Below are 26234 nucleotides of genomic sequence, written 5' to 3'. Positions count from 1 at the left end.
GAGAGAGGGAGAGAGAGAGGGAGAGGAGAGAAAGAGGGAGAGAGAGAGTCAGGCCTCTGTGTGGTTGTGTACTGATGGTTACAGTATGATCGCTGTTTGTGTGTGTATGCTTGTATGTGCTCACCCTGTAAGTCTGTCCACACTGTAGCCTGTGCAGCTCTGTGTGTGTGTGTGTGTGTGTGTGTGAGTGTAATGGGTTGCATGTTTACCCTGTAGGTCCGGCCCGACTGCGGTGATCAGCTGGTGGAGGCAGAGGGCCAGGCTGAGGTGCATCTCTGTGTGTGTGTGAGTGTGTGGGGAGGACAGGAGCAGCCGCAGCACCAGAGACAGGCTGGGCTCCACGTGAGTGCGGTACAGAGGCCCCGACAGGTCCATCAGCACAGACAGAGCATGGACCGACCATGTCTATCACACACACACACACACACACACACAGACACACAGACACACAGACACACAGACAACAGAAACAGATACAAATTAATGACAGCATGAATTAGCAGATTAACGTTCTACCTTTAAGAGTCTGAATCCTGTATTTTTTTAAAGCTAAATGAGGTGCACATATGCATATCTGTGTATAGATAAAAGTGATGTTTATATGTACACAGGTGTGTGTGTGTGTGTTTGTACCTGTAGCTCAGGTGCGCTGGTGTCCTGGGCGAGGGGGAACAGGACCCCCACAGAGGTGCCGAGCTGCTGGGAGGAGCTAATGCCCCCGCTGTAGCGCTGCAGCGCGGCCAGACAGAGAGCGTGCCCCGCCCGAGATACGGCGTCCCGCGCCGCTTTCAGCCTGGAGAATCATTAGAACGGGAAAACACACATGAGAACATGTACCCACAGACAGACAGACAGACAGACAGACAAGTATGTAGCTATCCACAAATGCACACACAAACATTGAAGTCAGCTGATTATGGAACAGCTGTATTGAAGATATTTGTAGTGTAGTAATCATGTTATTACAAGTTATTACATCTTATCACAAAGTGTTTGGCGTTACGGTTAGTAATTAGCAGTTATTTGTTTTACATACACATGTATTTAACACTATGCAACAATTTGCTGCTTTTTGAGGTATGTTTTTAACACCCCATGCAAATGTAAGAAAAGCCTTCACAGCCAAAGGGTGCCAGTTAGCATGTTAGCAAGCTATTTTTAGAGCCAAATGGGCTGTTGGTGGTGCTTGCAAGGTTTTATATGCTTTTTAGGTAGGTAGCTCACTAGCTTTAGACCAAAACTCCATAATGCTCCTTTAAGCTCACTGAAATAAAGACCCTTAATATGAAGTCGAGTAGGACGTAGGGAACTTTCTGGGCCATATGAAACACACAAACCCCCATGGAAACGGATCTGTGGAGCAGAAGTAGAACAAGCGGAACACAGCTAATACTTGTGATTTAAAATACAAGAAGGACCTACTTGTCGACGCTGGCCATTGTCATAGAGGCAGTAAAGGCCGGGTCGTTGACGGCCTGCACCAGTCGGCCGGATCCCTCGGCGGCTACGCAGCGCAGCAGCCCATTAGGGCTCTCCAGCGCCCCCCACAGGAGAGAGCGTGCAGGTTTACACACCTCCTCTCCCCCCAGGCCTGCACGAGCACTGCCCAAAGCCTGTCAGAAGAAGGGAAGAATGAATGAATTAATTAATTAAATAAATAATAAACCCACACAATGGTTTTCCCAGACACAGATGAAAGTTTATAAAGTAAAGTCACCATTGCCTTCTCTCCCAGTACTTTGTGACTTTTCATTCAGGAACGTCTTGTGTGATCATGTGTCTTACTTTGCCTCCAATATCCACTTTGAAGACTTTGGGTTAGTTAAGTCTGCCTCAATACACCATAAATGTGATTCAAGGGTGGGTGTGTGTGAAGACAGGGTGGGAGAGGGAGCGACAAAGTGTGACAGAGTGCAGAGGAAGAGTGTCATACGAGACTAATTCAATTAAGGCGGTGTGTGCCTTTCGGCTGCAAACATCAGATAATGTTTGCATGACCTCATCATGACTTGGCATTCAAAGCATTAACTCAGCCTTAGTCATCAGCAACCAAGCAAACACACATCGAGCAAGAGCACGGCTTCACCGCCACTTCATCATGACTCACCACACTGAGGATGTGTGAGACTGACCAGCTCAGACTAGGAGCTAATTAGGCCATTAAGTAGACGGACTCAGAAATACACAACGCTCAGAACACTCACACCATGTGTTTGGGTGTGATACATGTAACAAAAGTGGCTTTACATCTTGTCCAATACGTCGGTTTGTGTGTGTGTGCGTGTGCGTGTGCGCGTGCGTGCGTGTGTGTGTGTGTGTGTGTGTTAGGGGTACCAGAGTCACGACAAATATCTGTAAAACACATTTGAATTTTTCCTGAAGCTGCATGGAGATTCTAAGAGCCCATTAGCTCAGAAGTCATTCATGTGAAAAATGATGATGACGAGGCCAAATAAAGAAACATCAAAGCGCCAAATGGGTATTTTGCAATTTGGTTAACAGCATGGTTTGGTTAACGGCATGGTTTGAGCACAACAACCCTTTTACTGGAAAGAATGTTATCTTTTTTTCAGACAGAGATTATTTTTATAGATTATCAAACAACCAGATAATTGGTTGACCTCTAGGAAGGAAGGCGTTTTTTGGCTTTGTGATTAATCACTGTCACTAAGTTTTCTATTATGCTTACTAGTTTTATTTAATTTAATTTTTTATTTTATTATTATAGTTTGTTTCTACTATGTTGGCTCTCTGAGATTCTTTGGAATGAAGAGTGCGTTACAAATAAAATGCATAATTATTATTATTATAATAATAAAGTGCTTATTACCTTGAGGGCACAGCAGAGGGCAGAGGTCACGAGGATGTGTGCTGTCTGCTGCCGGGCTCCCTTGAGCTGCCGTAGGGCCTCACCCAGCTGCTCCAGTGTCTGAGCCCTGACACACACACAGACACACACGCGCACACACACACACACACACACACACAGCTTAGTAAAAACGTCAAACCGTACGGAGATTTGAATACAGAACATATAACATAACACATGTGTGTGAGGATGTTAGACTGATGAAGACCTGTGTGGGGTGGCCAGCTGAGGGAAGATGACGCCAAACAGCTGGATGGTGGCGTTGGTGAGGGCAGTGGCGGCTGGCACAGGTGCAGGCACCTCCTGAGAGCTCTGGAAGATTGAGAAGGGGTCGTACTCTAGTGTGCCTATGCCAAGGCTGCCACTCTGGAGCTGCAAGCAAGCACACACACACACACACACACACACACACACACACACACACACACACACACACACACACACACACACACACACACACACACACACACACACACACACACACAAAGAATATTTAAAATGTCCAAATACCGTGATATCATTGTATTGACATCCCTGAGGCAATTCCCACCCCTATTAAACACAAATGCACATATGTGTGTGTACAGATAAAAGTTGTGTACATATTTACATAGGTGTGCCTGTGTGTCAGATACCTGCTGCTCAATGTAGCGCTGGTCGGTGTCGAGTGTGGTGCTGCCGGTGAGGGTGAGGTCAGTGGGGTGGCAGAGGGGGGGCAGCAGGAGCAGCCCGCAGCAGGACGGGTTCTCTCCCGTCAGCTCACACACCAGCTGCCTCAACAGGGAGCCCAGACCCTCTGCAGGAGACACACACACACACACACACTACAGTCAGATGTTGCACCAGCTAACATAAATACAGTAGGGTCAAAACATGTCTACAAATAACAGTCAACATGAATACACATACAAAACATACATGCAAAGAGCAGTCAACATATACACTACACACATATAAAACATACATGCAAAGAGCAGTCAACATATACACTACACACATATAAAACATAGATGCAAAGAAGGGAAAAAGCGTACTTTGAACATTACGTACATTATGCGCTTGAAATGGGACTATTAAACAAAAAAATACACATGCACGCACACACACACACACACACACACACACACACACATTACCTGTGTAAGTCTCAGGGGGCAGCAGCACAAGGATCTCATACACTCGGAGTCTGTAGAGCGTAGCAGCATTCTTGACCTGGTTGCCGTAGGACTTCACCACTGTGGGCAAGCTGAATCATTGCACCATATCAGATTAGCACAGAAAACCCAACATCCGGTTTCCACTCATGAACAGAAACACTCCAGCCAGTCTCCAAAAAGGTGCAGCAGATTAGTGTGTGTGTGTGTGTGTGTGTGTGTGTGTGTGTGGGGGGGGGGGGGGGGGGGGGGGGCACTTTGACCTTTGACCTCATAGGCATCTTAAAACAAACAGTACCTCAGTGCTCAGTTTATCACAAAATGAGTTTTAATCGTCCAAGGTCACTGGCATGCAAACAACAAGGTCAATTGTAAGGTAAAATGGAGCCTCAGGATAAATGGATAGTGTGCTGGAAGAAAAACCAGAAAGGGATGGAGAGAGAGAGATGAAGGGGAGTGGCAGACTCACTGGTTGAGCAGAGCGACAGCACAGGACAGGGGCGTCTGCAGGCGAGCCCACACCTCATCAGTCAGAAGCTCTCCACAGAATGACACCAGACTCTTCAGAGCTGTGCACGCACACACACACACACACACACACACGTGAATGAGCATGTATATATAAAAACACAACCCATAAGTAGTTGCACATGCATGCACACAGGCACACCCACACCAACAAACTTGCATCCCCACAACAGTCTGTGTTGCTGCTGATTGTCAGAGGGAAAGACAGACAGAACCTTCTGGAAAGCCATTAGTTGAAAGCCCTCGACGGAAGTGCGGGAACTCACCGCTCAGAGCTCCAGCCCGGCCATCCAGCGTCACCTGCCAGGTGAAGCAGTCTCCACGCCGGAGCTCCGCCTCCAGCTCACGCACGGATGGGGGGAAGGCACACCTGAGGAGCAGCAGCTGCCGTCCCAACAGATCCCCCACTACTGCAGGGCCTACACACACACACACACACACACACGCACACAGACACACAGACACACAGACACACAGACACACAGACACACAGACACGCACACGCACGCACACGCACACGCACACGCACACGCACACGCACACGCACACACACACACACACACGCACAGACACACACACACGCACACACGCACACACGCACACACACACACACACGCACAGACACACACACGCACGCACACACACTTACTAAATATGCATTTGCTACTAAAAACAATATCAAATCAAACTTTATTTATACGCCGCATTTCATACCAAGAGGCAACACAATGCGCTTGTATTAACAACATTTCACAATTATGAAATTATAAATTATAATTAATTAAAAAATATATATATTTAAACACACTTTGCTCTTAGCAAATGGATTACTACATAAAAATAAAATGACTTAGTATATAAAGTATAAATATATAAAACTTAAACTGTGATTAAACAATGTGAACAACAGATAGAGAGCTACAGCTTCAGGAGTTTCAGCAGGCACACACAGCAGCACAGAAACACACAGCAGCAGCATCATCATTATCATCTAGTAGAGTTTGACTGTGTGTGTGTGTGTGTGTGGAGGAATCAGACAGCAGCGCCTCACCCAGCGTGTTGAGGGCGGCCAGCAGCAGCCAGCCTCCCTGAGCCCTCTGCATGGAGATGCGGCTGTTCTGGGTGGCGGAGCGCAGGAGGTCCTCTGATAGCTCCAGCACCATCTGAGCAAGGGGGGGGAACCAGTTACTACCCTCACACCACACCCAAGTCAACACCAACTCAGTGGAGAGGAGCTACCCTCATGAAAGGCCTGAATACCCCTGATGCCAAGAGAACACTGCACCGACCTTCCCCCTGCTGTGGGGTATTCCCAGAGGACAGTGCTGCAGAGCCCCCAGCAGGGCGGCGACAGCAGCACTATAGCCTGCCACCGCCTCCGGGCAGGACTTCAGCGCAGTCAGCCTCTCGGCACAGCGATCCAAAAGTACCGCCGCCTGAGCTGGCATCGCCACGGCAACACAACGCAGGCACCAGGCAGCCGCCAATCGGGCAGACGCACTGGGATGGAACAGCACCGAGATCACAGAATCCAAGAGACCTGCGGACACACATGGAGGCAGTTACAGAGGAACTGATATGTGTCTGTACACACATATATGCAATAAGAGAATAAGTGAATAAGTGAAACTGAGAATAAGTGAAACTGAAACAATATGTCAGGATTCTTTCCAAGTGTTTTACAAAATAAATGGAAAAAGCAGCAGTTTAGCTGAAAAAAACACACGCACACATGGGCACAAAAACCCACACATTCTGGATGACTAAGAGCAGCCCTTGAGTAAAGGACACCTCTTTAAAAAACACTCTGTGTGTGAGTGCTCTCAGCACCGGTCTGGTGCCAACCACATGAGAGAGAGTAGTCTCTCGTCTCTCTCTCCCGAGTCAGACATGACATGAACACTGTGTGGGTGCTGGAATCTCAGTACTGTGCCCCTCTCTGCTCTGTGTGTAATGTGCCTCGCCCACTCCCAGACAGGTCAGACACAGAAGAGAAGTGGAACAGAACAGGCACTTTTTGACCAAAGCTTTCATCTGTTTTCATCGCTGTAGGAAGAGAAGGTCTGTTGCACTCTCAAGTGTTGTGTTCTATTCTGATCCTTGTTATTACTGGCTGCACCGCATCAAGAGAAGTGGCCACTGCTACTCCTACCACAGCAGCAGAGTGAGTGAGTGAGTGAGTGAGTGAGTGAGTGAGTGAGTGAGTGAGTGAGTGAGTGAGTGAGTGAAGAGAGTGAGTGAGTGAAGAGAGTGCATCTGGGCACAACCATGAGCAGGGAATGAGTGGACGCATGGCTGTGCACATCTATCTGCTTGTGTCTGTTTCAAAGGGACCTGATGTGTACGTGTGTGTGTGTGTGTGTCAGAGTGAATAGGTAGATGGGTTTGTGAGTACATATGCTTTTACTTTAGTATGCATGTGTGCGCGGGCGTGTTTGTGTGTGTGTGTGTGTGTGTGTGTGTGTGTGTGTGTGTGTGTGTGTGTGTCTCACCTATGCTGGAGTCCTGCACCAGTGGCGTGGCAGTGGAGCCCAGTCCTTGAATGAGGCTGCCCAGTTCCAGCAGGGCACACACCAGTACGTGCTGATTCAAATACACCTCTGGGTTAACCTCTGCTACGCACGCTTCTGAGATGCAGAGAGAGAAAGAAAGAGGCAATGAGTGGTCCCCAGTGGTCAGAGTGACTCGACAAAAATAGGTACAAGCTACCCGCTTCAGGCAGAATTACAAGCTTGTAATTTTTTAATTAGCGCAAAAGTGTTTTAATGTATCGGCTATATACACCGCGTTCCACATTATTAGGCAAATTGTATTTAAGGGTCATAAACATTCATTTTTTGGTTTTTCAATTAAACTCATGGATGGTATTGTGTCTCAGGGCTATTTGGATGATTGAAATCAATCCCAGACACCTGTGATAATTAGTTTGCCAGGTGAGCCCAATCAAAGGAAAACTACTTAAGAAGGATGTTCCACATTATTAAGCAAGCTACATGTTTCAGGCAAAATGGGGAAGAAAAAGGATCTTTCTGCTGCTGAAAAGCGGCAAATAGTGCAATACCTTGGTCAAGGTATCACAACATTGGATATTTCCAAAAGAATTGCGCGTGATCATCGGACGGTGAAGAAATTTGTCACCGATTCACAGCACAAGCGGGTTCGTTCAGACAAAGGCAAAATAAGGAAGATTTCTTCCAAACAAATGCGTAGGGTTAAGAGAGCAGCCACTAAAATGCCATTGAATAGCAGCAAACAGGTGTTTGAAGCCGCTGGTGCCTCTGGAGTCTCGCGAACTTCAAGATGTAGGATGCTCAAGAGGTTTGCAAGTGTCCTTAAACCTGTTATTCGGCCACCCCTAAACCAAGCTCACAAGCAAAAAAGGTTGCAGTGGGCTCAGGACTACATGAAGACCAACTTTCAAACTGTTTTGTTTACGGATGAGTGCCGTGCAACCCTTGATGGTCCTGATGGATAGAGTAGTGGATGGTTGGTGAATGGCCACCATGTCCCAACAAGGCTGAGACGTCAACAAGGAGGTGGCGGAGTCATGTTTTGGGCCAGAATCATGGGGAGAGAGCTGGTAGGCACCTGACGGTGTTAAAATGACCTCGGCAAAGTATGTAGAGTTTCTGACTGACCACTTTCTTCTGTGGTACAAAAAGAATAACCGTGCCTTCCGTAGCAAAATCATATTCATGCATGACAATGCACCATCTCATGCTGCAAAGAATACCTCTGGGGCATTGGCTGCTATGGGCATAAAAGGAGAGAAACTCATGGGTGTGGGCCTTATCTTCCCCTGACCTTAACCCTATTGAGAACCTTTGGAGCATCATCAAGCAAAAGATCTATGTGGGTGGAAGGCAGTTCACATCCAAGCAGGTGCTCTGGGAGGCTATTATGGCATCTTGCAAAGACATTAAAGCAGAAACTATCAAAGAACTCACAAGTTCAATGTATGCAAGAATTGTGAAGTTGATATCAAAGAAGGGGTCCTATGTTAACATGTAACTTGACCTGTTAAGATGTTTTTGATTCAAACTTTTTTTGATTTCAGTAAATATGACCTCCTAATGCCGCAAATTCAACAAATGACAATTTTTTGTTCTTTACAACCTATAAAATATCTTGAAACTCTGAAACTCTGCATAATAATTTGGAACACTGCATTTTGAGTTTTTTATTTTTTGAAAAAAATACTGTTATCATTAGGAGGTTTGTTTAATAAAATTTGAATTATACTCTAACAGTTGATGACTTGAAAATGATACTCACTGACTGTGCATTACTATTTAGGAAAATCTGAGCAAAGTGTAATTTGCATAATAATGTGGAACGCGGTGTACATAGTCTTATCCTGAAAGACTTAGAGAAAGGTTAGAGACAGAGATACGTGTCTAACCTGGATGCTGGCCATTTGGCCGTTAATCCTATTCACAGACAGAGCGAAAGATCTCACACACACACACACACGCACACACGAGGATCTGACCTGAGGCCTTCTTCTGGGGTCTGATGGCACGGCAGATCTCCTTGGCGGCGGCGACCTGGGCCTTCTCCCCGAGCAGCGTGCCAAGCGTGCTGCGCAGCACGAAGGAGACGCAGCGGCGGGTGCAGGCGCCATCGCTGGGGGTCTGGGTGGCGCGCGGGTGCGACGCCAACGCCAACAGCAGGGCCAGCAGAGAGGGGAAGTTCAGCTCCAGCCAGGCTCCGCCCAGTGCAGAGACAAACACCACACATGCCTGTCCCAGTACCCAGAGGCATCACAAACAGTTAATGCTCTTGTAGCTAATTCCAGCATAGTACTGCTTGGGGACTATTTCTACTGCAGTAGGGTCCCCATTAGTCAATGGACTAACACAAACTACATTGTAAACTGATGGAAAAAGCTAAATATTCAGAACCAAAAGAAAGAAAGAGAGTCAGAAATAAAGTGAGGGAAGACAAGAAGAGGGGACACAAAGAGAGAGGGTGTGTGTGTGTGTGAGAGAGAGAGTGTGAGTGAGAGAGAGAGAGAGAGAGGGTGAGTGTGTGTGTGAGAGAGAGAGAGAGGGTGAGTGTGTGTGAGAGAGAGGGTGAGTGTGTGTGAGAGAGAGAGATAGAGGGTGAGTGTGTGTGAGAGAGAGAGAGAGAGAGAGAGAGAGAGAGAGAGAGAGAGAGGGTGAGTGTGTGAGAGAGAGAGAGAGAGAGAGAGGGTGAGTGTGTGTGAGAGAGAGAGGGTGTGTGAGTGTGAGTGTGAGTGTGAGTGTGCGTGAGAGAGAGAGAGAGAGAGGGTGAGTGTGTGAGCGAGAGAGAGAGTGAGAGAGGGTGAGTGTGTGTGAGAGAGAGAGAGAGAGGGTGTGTGAGTGCGAGTGCGAGTGTGTGAGAGAGTGTGAGTGTGAGTGTGTGTGTGTGAGTGTGAGTGAGTGAGAGCGGAACAGGACCCACCTGAGTGATGCCCACACGGATGTCTCTGCTGACGGAGCTGCACCCCTTCAGCATGTCGCCGCTGGCACGCAGGAACCCCACCCCCCCTCTCAGGAACCCCACTGAAAGGAGCTCCATCACCTCCTCCAGACACATACGCCTCCCTCCTGGACGGGGTGCTGAGACGACACACACACACACACACACACAAACAGGAATAGCTGGTCTTAGATCTATTTAAAGAGCAACCTCAAAAACACAGCCTTCCTCAAACATGGCCATGCTGAGAAGTGATGTGTCAGGCTTATACAAACAAGCACAGCAGTACAATGTTCCACACAAAGAAAGGCTGGCTGGACATTGCACAGCACTGTCAGAACTAAAAGCCTGCAGAAGATGTGAAATAAGGTTTAATTCAAATTCCACATACACACCTCAACAGTAGATTATACAGGGTGTAACATAGAGGGGATCTACATCCAATGACCCTTGGCTTACAGAACATGTGTCACCTACCGACGGGCTGTTTGGGTTCCAGAGCGGAGGCCAGCAGCGTGCCCAGCAGCTTGGAGACGGCCACGCGCACGTCATAGCTGGAGCCCTCGAAAGCCCGGAAGCAAAGCGTGGCCATGCTCTCCAGCTCCGAGCTCCACAGGAACACGGCCTCCCTCTGCAGCTCCAGCAGGCACTGGGGAGAACAGCAGCAGCAGCAGGGGAATCAGTTAAGACACAGAGCATCAACACTACAGGTCAACAACTGGGTTTCCATCCAACTCTTTAAAGCGAATTTTGACCATTTGAAATGAGTGGAAACACTTACATTTCCATAAAATCTTTCCATTTGAATAAGAAATTAATTCGCTTGAGGGGGTGGATTTTTTTTTTACGGATTTCCGTTTAAGTTGCCTGGACAACCTTTAGTTTTGAACCCACACAACTCCCCCCTTGATTAGGAGAGTGTACATTTTCAATTTGCATAACATAAGGGGATGGCAATGCGTACTCGTATTTATTTTTCACTCACATTTTTCATAAATATGCGAATAAGATAGAAACCAAGCTAATGACGGCACCATATCAGTCACACCTGTTTTTAGTGACCAGCTGTGTAATAACTGACAAGCTACTAAAATGTTTGGGACAACTACAGTCCAAAGGCACCAATAAGCATAACGATTATCATTAATAGGTAGCTATTTAAAGTATTGTAAATATCAGGATCAGTTGGACAATTAAAACACTGCAACTGAACTTCATTGAGGGCAACATTTTTAGTGACCAGCTGCGTAGTAACTGACAAGTTGAGGTCTAAAATGCAAACTAGTCTTCCCCCTGCTGAACACTGGTCCGCCTTCAACCCTGTTTTGGGCACTTTGCAGGCAGTGGCATCTGTCAGATTGCCCAGATGGTGTCAGACTTTCTTGCTTGATGCCACTGGGGCCTTCCTTATTGGAGACTGACCTTAGCGGTGGCGCAGCGGACGGCCATGGAGCGGTCGGTGAGGCAGGCGCGAGCCGTCTTGTAGATGTCCCTGTGGCAGGGCACGGCGCTCACACCCAGGCCCCTCAGGATCCTCTCCATGCTCAGCATGATCTCATACCGCCCCTGAGACTGCAAACAGCAGAGAGACACACACACACACACACACCACAATTTAAACACACAGATGCTGAACACTTTTTTTTATTTATTACAGCCTGGAAACACAACAGACATTATAGAATGAATGCATATATTGCACTGCAGCATTATTCGATTATTTAGCCCCGTTCTTTTTTTAATCTTTTTTATTTCATTCTCTCCCACTCATCTAACAGGCCTGGACATGACATGGCGGCACACTGCTTGCGTCATACCTCAGCACTCTTCACGGCTTTTAAGAGGGTCCCCACTGACTCTCTAAACGAGCTGATGAGGAGGCGACCCAGCTGCTCATACAGCGCTCCCACACTGGCGATGGCCGCACTGCCAGAGAGAGAGAGAGAGAGAGAGAGAGAGAGAGAGAGAGAGAGAGAGAGAGAGAGAGACATGAATACATAGATAGACCGATACAGACAGCTGGACACACAGAAAAGGTGACATGAGAGTGAGAAGAAGAGATTAAGGGAGAGAGGGGCCGTAACTTTTGTACCACACTGACGGACAGCCATAAGAAACGCTGCATGTGCACTGCAGATGCCCCCTACAGTGACATTACTCTCTGCACACATCTGCAAAATGAGCAGCCATGGAGATTTTTTCAAGTATGCCCCTACAGTGACACACATGCCATTATATCGCATTACCATTCAAGTCAGGCCACACGTGGCACGAGGCCAGAACCACTCAGCACTCTGAGGGTGATTTAAGGGCTCTTCCAGCCAGCATGTCCTTCACCTTTCAGCATGAGCTCAACAAAGGCGTGTCCCAAGGAGATACTGGCTCGGGCACACCACTGGCAGACAGAGACATCTGTCTTCCCAGCAACCCATATACTGGCCATTTATAACCCGAAAGAGACACCTCTTCCCCAACCAACCCCTTCAATGTAAATGACACCTGCCTCATCCCGCTCTTCTCATACATTAATTCATTCTGGATGAAAGGCACACCGCGGTGCACACACCCGGGATAGTTTGGCACACATCGAGCCTCATTTAGAAAACAGATTCCATCCTAAAATATTGCGCACGCACAAACCTTAGAATCTACATATGCACAAAAGTATTCTGATTTATAAAAGCGTGCTGGTGCTTCTCAATCTTGACTGGCATCACTCACAGGCGGGTAGGCAGTGCACTGGGCGAGTCGTCCTTGCTGCGGATGATGTCGCTGCAGCGGTCCAAGGCCAGCGGCGCGCTAAGCGAGTCTCCGTAGCGGTACACCAGAGCCAAGCACTGGGCTAACAGCCGGCGCGTGGGGGGGCCCGGGGAGCCCGTCAACACGCCCTGGAGCTGCTCCACCAGACGCTTCTGCTTCTGTTTCACGTCCGCCTGCAAGCAAGCAAGAGAGAGAGAGAGAGAGAGAGAGAGAGAGAGAGAGAGAGAGAGCATGAGCGTGCGCGCAAGCACACACACACACACACACACACACACACACACAATACAGTCAGTGTGAGAGAGCGGCAGAACGCTGGATGCTGAAGAGTGAGACACATCACTGGCAGACAGAGCCATCTGTTTGTGGGATGTCTTCCCAGCAGCCCGTCTCTACATCCAGACAGCGTGACAAACGGTCCTCTGTGTGTGGGGAAGAGAGATGCGGGTATCCACAAGGCCACTTACCCGGTCTGTGGTGGGAAGCAGCTTCTTGAGGAAGCGCAGCCACTCGTACACAAACTCAGCACGCTGGTGCTCCCCAAGCTGGCCGCAGGCCTCCTCGTTGAGGAGCAGCGTTTGGGCCTGCTCCATCCTGAAACCTCCTCCTGCCTCCGCCTCTGGCTTGGGTGGGGAAGTCCAGGGCAAACGCTGCCTCTCTCAGGGCAGCCAGGTGCTGTCTGCTCCCATCACCATCTCCTCCAAAATCTGACACGCAGACAAACACAGACAGAAACATGTGAGGCAGGGGAAGAAAGAAACAGACTGATATGTACATCTAAGGACAGAAACTTCAATGATCTAAATTTAGACGTGAGGGCACAGCATTTTATGGCGTTTCACACTATGAAGATGTGAACCAAAAACATTTAGAAGGCCGAAAAAGTAAGGAAGAGAGTGTGATCTAAATCGTGTGGGACTTTGTCCCGACTCTGTCCCAGCCGTTACTACACTTAACAGCCAACGAAACCAAACAGCTCAACGGATCAAAGATGCAGTTCCTCCCTTTAAGCTGAGAGACAGGAAATTCAGTCACTTTGTGAAGCTCATATGAGACGATAGGGGCTATGAATAATTCAGTCTGCACTGCGGGGGCTTGGTACTGTCTGTAAAGTTTTGCTGTAGCTTGATCAGGGGGGGAACTCAATTGGATCCCTCAAGTTCTAAACAGGATCAGTCAAGCCGTTCACATAAACACACTCTACAGCTGACGGCATTCTCTACTGACAATAGAGTAGACTTATCAAAAAGCTGCTTGTCTGGTCATCTGCTTTTAAGATCAAACGACTATAAATGGGCTTAGCTTTGACAGCGAGCCCTAAAGCTTTAGTTGTAGAGAACATTCGTCAACAATTTGCGTTGTCAGCAGCAGCCAAAGTGCCACGGAGACATTTCATCAGCCATTCATTGATCCTTCAGTGACGAAACGAACTTTTACAGGCTAAGTTTCAGCTTCGGATCAGTATTATTTAAAACAACACGAAACGGCAAAAAAGAAAATTAGATAAAGTCAGCTGGCATCAGGTCTTTCAATACTGGACCTCGACAAATAGATAAAGTATGAAGATAAGGTTGCTAAGTCACCTAATGCATGTAAAGCAAGCCTGTAACGTCATGGTATGACCTTGCTATAAAGTGACTTTTTAGCACCAAACTTTTTTTCCCCATCATTTTGCGAACGACTCTAACTATGCCAGCTAACGTTAACTTGTTGACAACTTACCAAGCCACTAAAAACACGTTTTATTTGGTACGACTAATGCAAAAACAACTTTCCTTGTTACGCAAAAGGAGATTAACCCATCAATAACTATAGAAGAGCAAATAAGTTAAGGTTAAAACATCCTAGCATAGATAGCCAGCTAACGTTAACTCTTTGAATTGATGTTGTGTTGGCTTTGAAACGTTAGTCCTGAAACACAAAACCACTCCTGTTAGAAAGGTTAAGAATAATTTTCATAACCAAGGCTAAAGTTAACGAGTTATTAGCGATAGCTATCTTCAGGTATTTTGTTTCCACTTGCAAACAAGTGTAACTTACGTTACTCTTGAGAAACGTTCATGCACAACGTTAACGGCTAGAAAATACAGCTAGCAACCAGTTTAGATTCAAGATGTCAGTAGCTATCTCGAAATTGTTTGGCTTGTCCAACTGAATGAAACCCTCTACAAATGGGGAGTCATGTGAGGTGTTTAGGTTACCTAACAATTCTTCAAAAGGAAAACACAGTAAATATTTAAGCTGCTAGCCAAGTTGAAGTGCAGAGGACGTTTGGTAAGATTAGCCAGCTAACGAATCGCATCCACAGTTGATGTTCCATACGACAGCAATGTAGCAAGTTAGCATAGCATAGCTTTGTGACAGATAGACCGATTCAAACAAAGTACTGCGAATCCTAGGTGCTCCGCCTATATTGCCTATTCAACGAAAATGCGAAATGAAGTAAGGAGGAAATGTTACCTGACAGATAGAATATTTTGCTCTTTCGTTTGCCTCAGCGTGGTTCCGTTCAAGGAGGTACATTACCAGTGTGTTTCCTAGCTTAGATAACTGTGGCTACTGCTGTTCAGAGGGAGACCTACCAATGGTAGCTACTGGAAAGAGAGTCGCCTGCAGATGCACCCACCAGTGCTTGTATTGCGGGTCATTACGTCCTCACTAAACATGCATCACAATAATACAAGTTAAACGTATAATTAAATATAATGTTATTACAACACACATAGAGAATCCACCCAAACCAGTCAAACCCTAGCTATCATTGACATTTTTAAACTTTGGAATCGCTCACTTAAGCCTGGATTTAGGCAGTGGAACGGTTTAATAGTTAATAGTAGTTAATACCAGAGTATTTGTAATGGGGGCTATTGGGCTTAATTCAGACTAAACATCAAATTCCAGAACATAAAAATATGTGACGTTTCGACCTATAAATGCATGAATGGGAAAACACCGTATGACTGTTCCACGACAAAATCTAAGTCTGATAGTGTATTTGACTTCCACGCTTCACTGTTACAGACCCAAGTCTCACACAACAGACAACTCTTGTTTATCGCTTTCCCCTAAACTCTTAAATTCGGTTTCATGGAGCATGGATGGAGACGATTGTGCTGTGTGCTACAACTGCTCTTGTAGAATTGCAATAGTGCCACCTGCTGCTCTCTAACAGTAAACTTTTTCTTCTGTAGTCTAAACAGCTCATATTGAGACTTAATTATAGGCTTCTCTCAAGACCAGGTGGAATTTTTGTGAACAGATTAAATAGTGCAGATGTCTGTTGAATGGGTTTACATAGTCGTACAGCATGTAATCAGAAGGGGACTAATAATATTAGCTTGTCTGATGAATAATCCATTTGCTGAGATACTTGAAACCTAAGTCAGAGCAGAGGTGCTTTTATGTCAATGTATCCAGTTGCTTTCCCCATCTTGTTTTTTTCTTCTTTTAAACAAGGTGCTCAGTCACACCTGTCTGTTGTCATAACTTTAGACTAGTTACATAACATAGTGATTTCTAATGCCCATTTTGCAAAGATCTAATGTTGGCTCTTACATAATGTAACAGCTAAACTATCGACATATAAAGTGTCAACATTTTTGTGATTAAAACTATGGTCCTACAAAAATGTTATTATCAAATGTCATTATCAAAACAATGATATAGGTTAGGGTTAATCTTTACATAACACCAAATGATTATATATAAACCAAAATATTTTTCCACTACAAAAACACATGTGCAAACATTCATTTTAGTTTCATGGTTTTTGAATGAATGGCATTTAAGCAAACACTGTACAATCAGATTTTTTTATTATATTTTAACTGATTTACACATAGTACACACCAGCTGTTCTCAGAAACTGAAAAATGTCAACTATCTCTGTACAAATAGAACTTCTGAACGACAAGTGTTTCTAGAATTCCACAACATGAGTGAGTGGCTCATCTGAACTGAGATAAATAGTCTGTTTCTGACTGTAAGCCCCATACTTGACAATGCATTTGGCTTCCACACTTCTTTTGGAAGATGCCAAAGCTCTCTCACACTGGGACACAAAGTTCTTGTAAAGCCGCTGTCCATTCAAGGCATCAATTCCCTGCGAATACTGAAACTTGCAGTCTTTCAGTGTTCCTGTAAGGGAATCTTGTGGAACTATGAGAACACTCCCAGGAAGATCAAGCACAGATGAGGGTTCTCCTCCTCCGACATGGAACAACTTGGCCCCCAGCAAGGTTCTCACTGTTGAGAAAGAGAACCCAAGGGTCTTTATGCTGTTTGTTATCGGAGTCATTTTTGGCACTAAACTGATATAGTATTTCGTACTCACCCATGTTTGGGATAATATCCTCTGTGGCTTCTTGGAAAAAACTCAAATATATCACTAAGCCAGCATCAATCTATAAAACAGCACATTACATATGACGTAATGTAAATAACAACACGTTATATTTTTGAAGGTGATAAGACCTGCTTTGTTGAGACTTTTTAAACTTTTAAGTGATGCATTGGGAAAGCTTTTAGAAGAGAGGTCTGTCAGTCTGTTCAACACTGTCATCTGCATCAATAAAGACTATGTAAATAAGGAATAAACAGCCGCAGAAAAGAGAAAACTACCCTCATGCCAAATATCTTACCCTTTTGTAACTTGCATTATGTATTTGAATTATTGCTTGTGAGCACTGTTGCAAAACTGTCCTTGCACGCAAAGGTTCCATCCTGTCCAGCACTGGCAAACCCTTATCCAAATGGACCTGGGAACTACAGAATCAAAAAGATTAAAGACCAACTGACTGTACAGTATGTACTTGGAACAGAGATGTGGTGTCTGTAATTTCTACGGCCACCATCTCATTAAATATCCATAGAAGAAATCTGAGTGGTACATACTTCTGTAAGGCGCTGGACATGGGGAGCACATCTCCATCTTTTTTAAGCTTGTTTGGCGGAAGTCCGGCGCTATCCAGAGGAGCACTTCTCTTAACAGCATGATACCCAGATGTGCCAGAGCCCAAGTGAACTGATTCCACTTCCTCTGCCTGGGCAACAGCCTTGACTCGTTCCACGTCCCCAGCTGTTGAGCTGGCCGTGTCTGTGGCTAAAGGACTTGGAGAACAAAAACATCATTGTACTGAATGTATTAAGTTTCTGAGCAGTAAGTGATTTTATGTAGCTACAACAAAACAGTGGTCACGAAGCATAAAAGCAAAGGTCAATAGTGGCTTCCTTACTAATATGCTATGTTCCTGAAAGCGACTCCTGAATGATATTCAGCAAAACGCTTCTAAGCGCTATAAACACCTTGTGCGTTCAGCGCTCACCTTGAAGCCTGGGTCTGGCTGAAATATTCATGGTCATCGCATTCTAGACTGGCTGGACTGGCACAGGGCTGTGGGGCAGGCGCACGGGCAGCAGAGCACTCCTCACACCTCTGGATCCAACATCGGACATCGGCCCTCAGCGAGCCCCAGTGGAAGTGCTTGGAGATGAGCGTGATGCACTTGTCCACGTCCAGGTGGTTCATCTCATTGTGGTATGCCGTAAGGGTGGCCTGGACATCCTCTTTGTTCCTGACCACTCTGCGTCGGTTGTGGTTTGTGGTGAAAAAAAGTACACCATCTGAAGAACATAGAAGGCAGATGTGAAAAACATAGAAGGGTTGTTTTTCTCTCTGTTAAATTTTAAAGTAAATGATCATTCATATCTTCCTCAACACCAGTGAAACAGGTACTGTACATATGAGATAGACCATGCTAAATTCAATTCTTAGCTACAAATGTGCCAAAAAGAAATAGTTCCCACAATTAATACTAGGTGGGATTTTAGCAATCAGATTCCTTATCGATTCTCATTGGGCAAGGGATAGTACAAACGGGTTTATTAACATTCATTTTCTTTTATATAATATTATCTGAATAGATGATGCAGAGCAGATACATATGTATGTACATTTACATATTTAAAAAAAAAAAAAAATAGGACTACAAACTTTCAAAATGGGAATGGAGATTATTCATATAGTGAAAGCTGGTTTACACAATGAAACAAATGGCACTAACACAATAGACAGGGTCTGGAGAAGTTTACCTTCGATATTAACAGATGAAACGCTAACGTTAGCCTCGCTACTGTTGCCTTGTTGAGATTCATTAACGTTATCGTCATTCCGTAGCGCATCGAAAACGTGACATTTCTGCAAAGTTCTTGCATGCTTAGTGGACAAATGTTTCCGCATATTGGAAGTATTTCCCCCCTTTGTCGAAATAGACGTTCTGCAAAACTTGCAAGTGGACCTGAGGTGATCTTTTTGCGTGAAATATAGCCACACTTTCGAACGCTTTTGCCTAGACGCCATGTTGGCTGCGGTATAAACAAAACAAAGCTGCGTACATGTGACCTCATCGCGCATTCGCAACGGCACTGGCATCGATACCGGAAACGATGCTTTGGCTAAGATTACAAGCAATCGATTCAGAATCAGGTTTTATTGGCCAAGTAAGTTTGCACAAACAAGGAATTTGACTTGGTAAAGTGACTCTCAGTGTGCTTACACAAAATATACAACACAATACAATACAAACAAACAAACAGTGCAACAGTGCAATGGACTAAGGAGTTTAAGAAAGTATGTACAAGGCGGAATGGCTATATACAGTAGCTGTGAAATGTTGCACAACAGTAGTGCAAAGAAGAAGTGGAGAGTGCGAGAAGTGCAGGGATAAATATATAAATATAAATATATATGCTACAGTGGGTTAGTTGTTCAGTAGTGAGACGGCGAGAGGGAAGAAACTGTTTTTGTGTCTGGAGGTTTTGGCGAACAGTGATCTGTAGCGTCTACCAGAGGGGAGGAGTTTGAATAATTTTATCTTTTCTGCAGACCTGACTGTCCGTTGGAGTCTGTTCTTGTCCAGTTTTGTGGCCGATCCAAACCAGACAGTGATTGAAGTGCACAGAACAGACTCTATGACTGCGGTGTAGAACATGATCAGCAGATCCTGAGGCAGCTTCTACTTCCTAAGCTGTTGATGTTGTGTTCCCACTTCAGGTTCCGGGAGATTGTGGATCCCAGAAACCTGAAGGATTCCACAGCCAACACAGTATTGTTGAGTATGGTGAGGGGGGGCAGTGCTGGGGGGCTCCTCCTGAAGTCCACTGTCATCTCCACGGTTTTAAGCGTGTTCAGCTCTAGGTTGTTGCGACCGCACCACAGGACCAGCTGTTCAACTTCCCGCCTATATGCAGACTCATCATCATCACGGATGAGGCCGATGACTGATGTGTCGTCTGCAAATTTTAGGAGTTTACTAGATGGGTCTCCTGAGGTGCAGTCGTTTGTGTAGAGGGAGAAGAGCAGTGGGGAGAGCACGCATCCCTGAGGTGCACCAGTGCTGACAGACCGGGTGCTGGATGTTGTTTCACCCAGCCTCACCTGCTGCTTCCTGTCTATCAGGAAGTTTGTGATCCACTGACAGGTGGAGGCAGGCACAGTGAGCTGGGTGAGTTTGGTGAGGAGGACTTCTGGAATGATGGTGTTGAACGCCGAGCTGAAGTCCACGAACAGCATCCTTGCATAGGTCCCTGGGGAGTCGAGGTGTTGCAGGATGTAGTGCAGCCCCATGTTGACTGCATCATCCACTGACCTGTTTGCTCTGTAGGCAAACCGCAGAGGGTCCAGCCGGCCTGTGATGCCCTTCAGATGGGTCAATACCAGTCTCTCAAAGGATTTCATGACCACAGATGTCAGGGCGACGGGCCTGTAGTCATACAGTCCAGTGATAGAGGATTTCTTGGGAACCGGGATGATGGTGGAGCGTTTGAAGCAGGAGGGGACTTCACACAGCTCCAGAGATCTGTTGAAGATCCGTGTGAAGATGGGGGCCAGCTGATCAGCGCAGGCTTTCAGGCAGGAGGGTGACACACCGTCTGGGCCTGCTGCCTTCCTTGTCTTCTGTCTCTGAAAGAGCTGGTACACATCCTCTTCACAGACCGTCAATGCCGGTGGGGAGTCAGGGGAGGTGATAACAGGGGGTGCAGATGATTGTGTGAAGTCTGAGTTGGAGCGGGTGAGGGGTGTGAATGTGGGGTGATCAAACCTGCACTAAAACACATTCAGGTCGTCAGCCAGTTGAGGGTTCTCTATGGAGTTGGGGGAGGATTTCCTGTAGTTGGTGATGTCTTGCAGACCTCTCCACACTGACGCAGGGTCGTTAGCTGAAAACCTGTTTTTTAGCTTTTCAGAGTAGCTTCTCTTTGCTACTCAGATCTCCTTAGTCAATGTGTTTCTGGCCTGGTTGTACAGGATCCTGTCCCCACTCATGAAGGCCTCCTCTTTGGCTTGAGGAAGCTGCTTGAGCTTTGCTGTGAACCACGGTTTATTGTTTTTAAAGATGCAGTACGTTTTGGTGGGTACACACACATGTCTTCACAGAAACTAATGTATGACGTCACAGTGTCAGTGAGTTCGTCTAGTGATGTAGATGCAGCCTCAAAAACACTCCAGTCAGTGCAGTCAAAGCAGGCCTGTAGCTCCAGCTTTGACTCGTTGGTCCATTTCCTCACAGTTTTCACCACAGGCTTTGCAGATTTAAGTTTCTGCCTGTAGCTTGGGAGGAGATGAACCAGAAAGTGATCGGAGAGTCCCAAAGCTGCACGCGAAACAGAGCGGTATGCATTCTTCAATGTTGTGTAGCAATGGTCGAGTGTGTTTTTGTCCCTGGTGGGACACTTAATGTGCTACCTGTATTTCGGAAGTTCGCGGCTGAGTTTTGCTTGGTTGAAATTCCCAAGTATAATCAGAAGAGAGTCTGGGTATTTTCGCTCCGTGCTGGTTATCTGGTCAGCCAGGTGCCGTAGTGCCTCGCTAACGCAGGCTTGAGGTGGTATGTAGACACCGACCAGAATGAAAGAGGAAAACTCCCGCGGTGAATAAAATGGCTTGCAGTTAATGAATATGGATTCTAGGTGAGGAGTGCATATTTCCTAGCCTGACGATGTCATACTCATAATTCTAGTCAGAATATGAGTCTGAGACCGCTCCGTTGGGCTGTGATTATGGGGCGTGTTTCAACCGAACTAGGAAAAAAAAGGCCTCTTCGCTCAATTGGATAGGCCTACAACCAATCAGAGCAACGTAGTATGACCATAACGTAGACCATGGGGCCAGCTGATACATTAAACTTTTACCGGATCCCGTAGGAAGGACGGCAAAAACATATTTTCGATCGACAAATGCCTTGATCGCGTTTCTCTGTTCCTCTTTCAAAATGAATGTGCTGTCAATGTCTTCTAAAACAGACTCGAATTTCCACATTTCAGCTCTCCAACGGCAGCCATGTTTGTTGAAAACGAATTCACCCCAAAAGCTCTTTGGTGACGTGGTTGATTACGTTAGGGTTGATCATCTGTCCATCATCGTATTAAGCCCGCCCTGACAATTTGATTGGTCTATATCTCCTCACAGATTTTTGTGAGGAGATAATTTCTCCCCAACGGAGCGACACCAGACCGAACTTCCCGACCAAATAATTTGTGGGCGTGGCTAAGTTCGTCTGGCATCCAGGCTACATATTTCCCATAGCACTGTGGCATCTGTACACCAACTTTCATTGATATAAAAGCAGATTCCTCCTCCCCTTGTTTTCCCCGTTAATTCCTTAACGCGGTCCGCGCGGTGGAGTTGGAAGCCCGGCAGATGGAGGATGCTGTCAGGGATGTACTCACCAAGCCATGTTTCAGTGAAACACAGGGCGGAAGATCCTGATATATCCCTGTTTATTTTGTTGAGGAGCAGCAGTTCGTCCATTTTGTTGGGCAGAGAGCGGACATTTGCCAGATGTAACGAGGGGAGCGGAGTTCGGAACCCCCGCTCTCGCAGTCTAACCAGCGCTCCAGCGCACTTCCCTCGCCTGCGTCTCCTCCAAGCTCCACAGAGAACTGCTGCTCCACCAACCAATATCACCAATATTCCCATCCCTAATTAATATACCACCTTTTGAATACACTTACCATGTACAGCAAATCGTTGACAGAGTCTCCTCATTGTATTTCTCTCCACACCATTTAAGCCTTGAGGATAGGCGCCTTCGCTCAAGTATTTGTGCACAGCGTCATATTTTGAGAAAAAGGTGCACTGAGCATTTTCCAAGTTATTTTCCGCATCTGAGCCCTGTGCTCCCTGAATGAAGAGACAAAAACAAATATGTGGTATGTGATATTTCCAGACGAGATTAGCGGCATGCTATCTACTCCTTCTCATCATACCTCTATACGAGAATGGCCAAGTAACAAGGTGGGAACAGCATGACACTTTAGCAGCTTTTCCCTGCCTACAAGCTCAAAGCAGTCTTCAGTGAAATGATTGGAGCAGACCACTGATCTAGTGGGTGGAGACCACATGCTTCTGTGTGTGTTTTTGATCCACTGGCTGAGCCTCTCGGGGTCATCGAAAGGAAACCTGTTGATAAATGTAACATGAGGGGATGATCTACAGAAACAAGCCCGAATCAATGAAAGGTAGCAATAAAGACTGATGTTATGGGTTAGCTTCAGATTGCTAATGGCTACAGTGAATAATACAGCCTGAGGTTCCTTACATGACATGCTCACACCTAATTCCATCTAATGCTTTCAAGTATTCTCTACCCTCTGATAAGTCAGTCAATATGAAAAGTATTCAGATGTAAAAGAAATACCATACAGACATTTAGTTGTGACAGACTTTGCATACTAAAAAACATTTGATTTTTGGGCTTAGTAGAGAGAGATGGGGAAGGGGCTTGAGAAATGACCCCAGACACGAGCCTAGGTTCTCAGGGCACTAGATCCGTGCTTGGTGTGGGACACTGACACAGCACTACGGCTTTCCCCTATTAAACATTGAATTTGTCTAAAAAAATTACACCTTGGCTTACATCATGAATCTATAACAGTGCATGACCCAAATAAAGTCTACCATGAAGTCTATATGTCTATTCTGTATTTCCTGATAAATCAGCTTGCAAAATCCAAAAAAAATAAATCTTGAGACATCAAATGGCATTAATATGACTACCATAATTTCATGACTATTCACTGCAGTACATACATTGTTTTTGTAAAATGTCTGCAGCCCTGCAATTAATACTCGGGTGCAGCCTACACACAGGAATACATTTGTTTTCTTATTGGGTGCCTGTAATTGGGCTTAGTAACACACTACTAAAAGCTGTTTGCCAACTAAATCGTTACTACCAGAGACATAACTTTGTTACTATCACAAATGTGTGTGGCGATGTGCAATTCTTCTGTACAACAGTATTTTTGCTTGAGATGCCCTATCCCTCATACAACAACTTTGAAATGTCTAGTAGTATTGGCACCACAACTATGTGTCATTTAATTTAACTAGTAGCCGGGATGTGAGGGCCCACTGCCGTGTGGATGGACGCCCCCTTACCGATGAAAGGTCAGGCCCAGACTTCTCTCCACCGGCCCATTTTGAGTGTTGCAGCCCTTCACAGAGCAGTGGAAATTCTGGGATGTTTCATCCATATTCAGGCAGAGTTGACAGTTGCCAACCCACAGTTCAGTGTCCCTTTTCAGTGATCCCCAGTAGAACTTCTCAGTGATGTTGCTTATGCATCGTTGTGTGCCGTAATGACCTTGGTTATCGTGATGTTCCCTCAACACCGTATTGACATGCGCTCGACTTCGAAGCACTCTTCGGAGTCCAGTTCCTCTGCAGTAGTACAGAACATCACCTGGACAGGACGGAATTGAAGTTATGAGTAGGAGACGGGAAAATAGGTTATGTGATGCTGCAAGTGTAATTGAATGCGACTTAGATTACCTTCCAGACAGTAGTGCTTTGAGGCTCTTCTGACATAGTGTCTCATGTCCTGCATCAACTCCTTTGAAAATGTCCCTGTCCTCAAGAACCTCTCCACTGCATCATACCTAGAGAAAGCAAGATCCTTCCTACTGTTTGGGTCATTTTCCCCCAAACCCCTCAACTCCGCCCTCTCTGAATCCATCGCGTACGGATGCTCTATATGATCTTCTGTCAGGTCTTGGGAAGGGTCAGCGTCATCTTCATTGCTCTCCTGTTCAAGTTAATGAAGGCAAACATTTCAATAACCAAACCTCTTATGGAATTACTGAAAAAGTATTACGGTTCAACACCACGTTCTACTGATAAAAAGGCCTTCAAAAGGGGATTGGAACTCTGAGCAAAATGACAACATATCCAAATTGATGTTTATTTGTTGGTTACCTGTTGAATGTCTGATGCCATTGCCACAGTGGGGACTGCATCGGGTTTGAGAGATACACTCCCTCCCGAGTGATCAAAGCAGTCCTCTGTGAAGTGCTTGGAGCACAGGACAGATGTTTTGGTCAAAGACCATGGATCCCGTTTGGTATAGGAGATCCAAAGCTTGAATCTCTCGTCATCACTTTTGGGGAACCTGATAGCAGAGAAGATAAGGGTGACGAAGCTTGCAGAATATTCCTAGAAGCAGTTCCCTGAGTTGTACTGCATGCGTGTGTTACTTATAAAACCCCTGATAGCCTTCCACATGTGCTGACATACTAAAAAAATCCAAATATGTCTGAGTGCCCCCTGACAGCAAAGGAAACAAAATCACAAAATTAAGAATTACAACTTATACAGTAACATAACCTGATACTCCACATTGGCTTTTATCCTAATGTGCTACCCTATACAACATGCAATTCTCAGACAATTCGTGAAAACTACTAAAAAGGCCCAGCTCCAACAAAACTCACCTGTGAAAGGTCAGGCTCTCGTCTTCACTGTTTGATACCAGGCTACTCTCACATCCATAGCAAATGCAGTAATTTGACTTTTGGGAAGAACAATATTTTGGACGGATCTGACATTCTTCACAGTTGTCAATCCATTTGTTTACATCTTTTGCCATGGAACCCCAGTAGAAAAGTCCTGTCACTTCTTTGAGAGTCACCGTCCTATTCTTGTGGCTCTTCTCATTGTGGTATTGTTTGAGCACACACTTCACTTCTTCCGGGCTGCGTAGGACTTTACGTTGCCGTTGGCCATCAAAATGCCGAAGACCGTCATCCAGTCCAGTTCCTCCACAGTAGTACAGAACATCACCTGGACAGGACGGAATTGGAGTTATGAGTGGGGTAGGCAAAGACAAAAATAGGTTATGTGATGCTGCAAATGTAATTGAATGCGACTTAGATTACCTTCCAGACAGTAGTGCTTTGAGGCTCTTCTGACATAGTGCTTCATGTCCTGCATCAACTCATCTGAAAATGTCCCTGTCCTCAAGAACCTCTCCACTTCATCATACCTAGAGAAAGCAAGATCCTTCCTGCTGTTTGGGTCATTTTCCCCCAAACCCCTCATCTCCGCCCTCTCTGAATCCATCGCATACGGATGCTCTATATGATCTTCTGTCAGGTCTTGGGAAGGGTCAGCATCATCTTCATTGCTCTCCTGTTCAAGTTAA

The 26234-nt window shown here is 45.8% G+C and overlaps 2 protein-coding genes across 5 annotated transcripts in view; both read right to left on the bottom strand.

Moving 5' to 3' along the window:
* heatr5a (HEAT repeat containing 5a) overlaps positions 1-15437 on the bottom strand; it is a 29872-nt gene extending 14435 nt beyond the window's left edge. For 2 of the 4 annotated variants that reach the window (XM_031579921.2, XM_031579924.2), the window contains exons 1-20: positions 15214-15437; positions 13221-13460; positions 12718-12929; positions 11814-11922; positions 11419-11568; positions 10474-10645; positions 9979-10136; positions 9044-9293; positions 7044-7178; positions 5841-6091; positions 5603-5714; positions 4818-4970; positions 4493-4592; positions 4006-4115; positions 3505-3665; positions 3078-3241; positions 2831-2936; positions 1423-1613; positions 634-793; positions 210-405 (exon numbers count right to left, since the gene is read on the bottom strand). In XM_031579921.2, coding sequence (XP_031435781.1) covers positions 210-405; positions 634-793; positions 1423-1613; positions 2831-2936; positions 3078-3241; positions 3505-3665; positions 4006-4115; positions 4493-4592; positions 4818-4970; positions 5603-5714; positions 5841-6091; positions 7044-7178; positions 9044-9293; positions 9979-10136; positions 10474-10645; positions 11419-11568; positions 11814-11922; positions 12718-12929; positions 13221-13346 — 3016 coding nt within the window. In that variant the 5' untranslated portion in view covers positions 13347-13460; positions 15214-15437. Of the gene's footprint in view, positions 1-209; positions 406-633; positions 794-1422; positions 1614-2830; positions 2937-3077; positions 3242-3504; positions 3666-4005; positions 4116-4492; positions 4593-4817; positions 4971-5602; positions 5715-5840; positions 6092-7043; positions 7179-9043; positions 9294-9978; positions 10137-10473; positions 10646-11418; positions 11569-11813; positions 11923-12717; positions 12930-13220; positions 13461-14793; positions 14890-14954; positions 14980-15213 lie in introns of those variants that run through there. The other 2 variants (XM_031579923.2, XM_031579922.2) reach the window with 2 other exon arrangements.
* A 1114-nt stretch (positions 15438-16551) lies between these two features.
* LOC105905041 lies at positions 16552-26223 on the bottom strand. Its single transcript, XM_031579931.1, has 12 exons — positions 25969-26223; positions 25525-25873; positions 25010-25202; positions 24587-24839; positions 24194-24497; positions 23020-23212; positions 22765-22933; positions 18078-18375; positions 17647-17862; positions 17394-17517; positions 17087-17156; positions 16552-16998 (listed from the first exon to the last, which is right to left on the bottom strand). The coding sequence occupies exons 1-12, from the start codon at positions 26150-26152 to the stop codon at positions 16673-16675; spliced, it is 2679 nt and encodes an 892-aa protein (XP_031435791.1). The 5' UTR covers positions 26153-26223; the 3' UTR covers positions 16552-16672.
* Positions 26224-26234: the final 11 nt, after the last annotated feature.

The sequence above is a fragment of the Clupea harengus genome, chromosome 14 (assembly GCF_900700415.2).
Source record: "Clupea harengus chromosome 14, Ch_v2.0.2, whole genome shotgun sequence".
NCBI lineage: Eukaryota > Metazoa > Chordata > Actinopteri > Clupeiformes > Clupeidae > Clupea > Clupea harengus.
This window is presented reverse-complemented; position numbering and strand designations above follow the sequence as displayed.

Bases quoted from the DNA above. Each gene is read 5' to 3' on its own strand.
- LOC105905041 (XM_031579931.1), bottom strand. From the start codon at position 26,152: ATGGATTCAGAGAGGGCGGAGATGAGGGGTTTGGGGGAAAATGACCCA. The intron at 18,376-22,764 runs GTAAGTGTATTC...TATGTTCTTCAG, and splicing joins TCAACGATTTGCTGTACATG to ATGGTGTACTTTTTTTCACC. The intron at 16,999-17,086 runs GTGAGTACGAAA...CTTTCTCAACAG, and splicing joins GGATATTATCCCAAACATGG to TGAGAACCTTGCTGGGGGCC.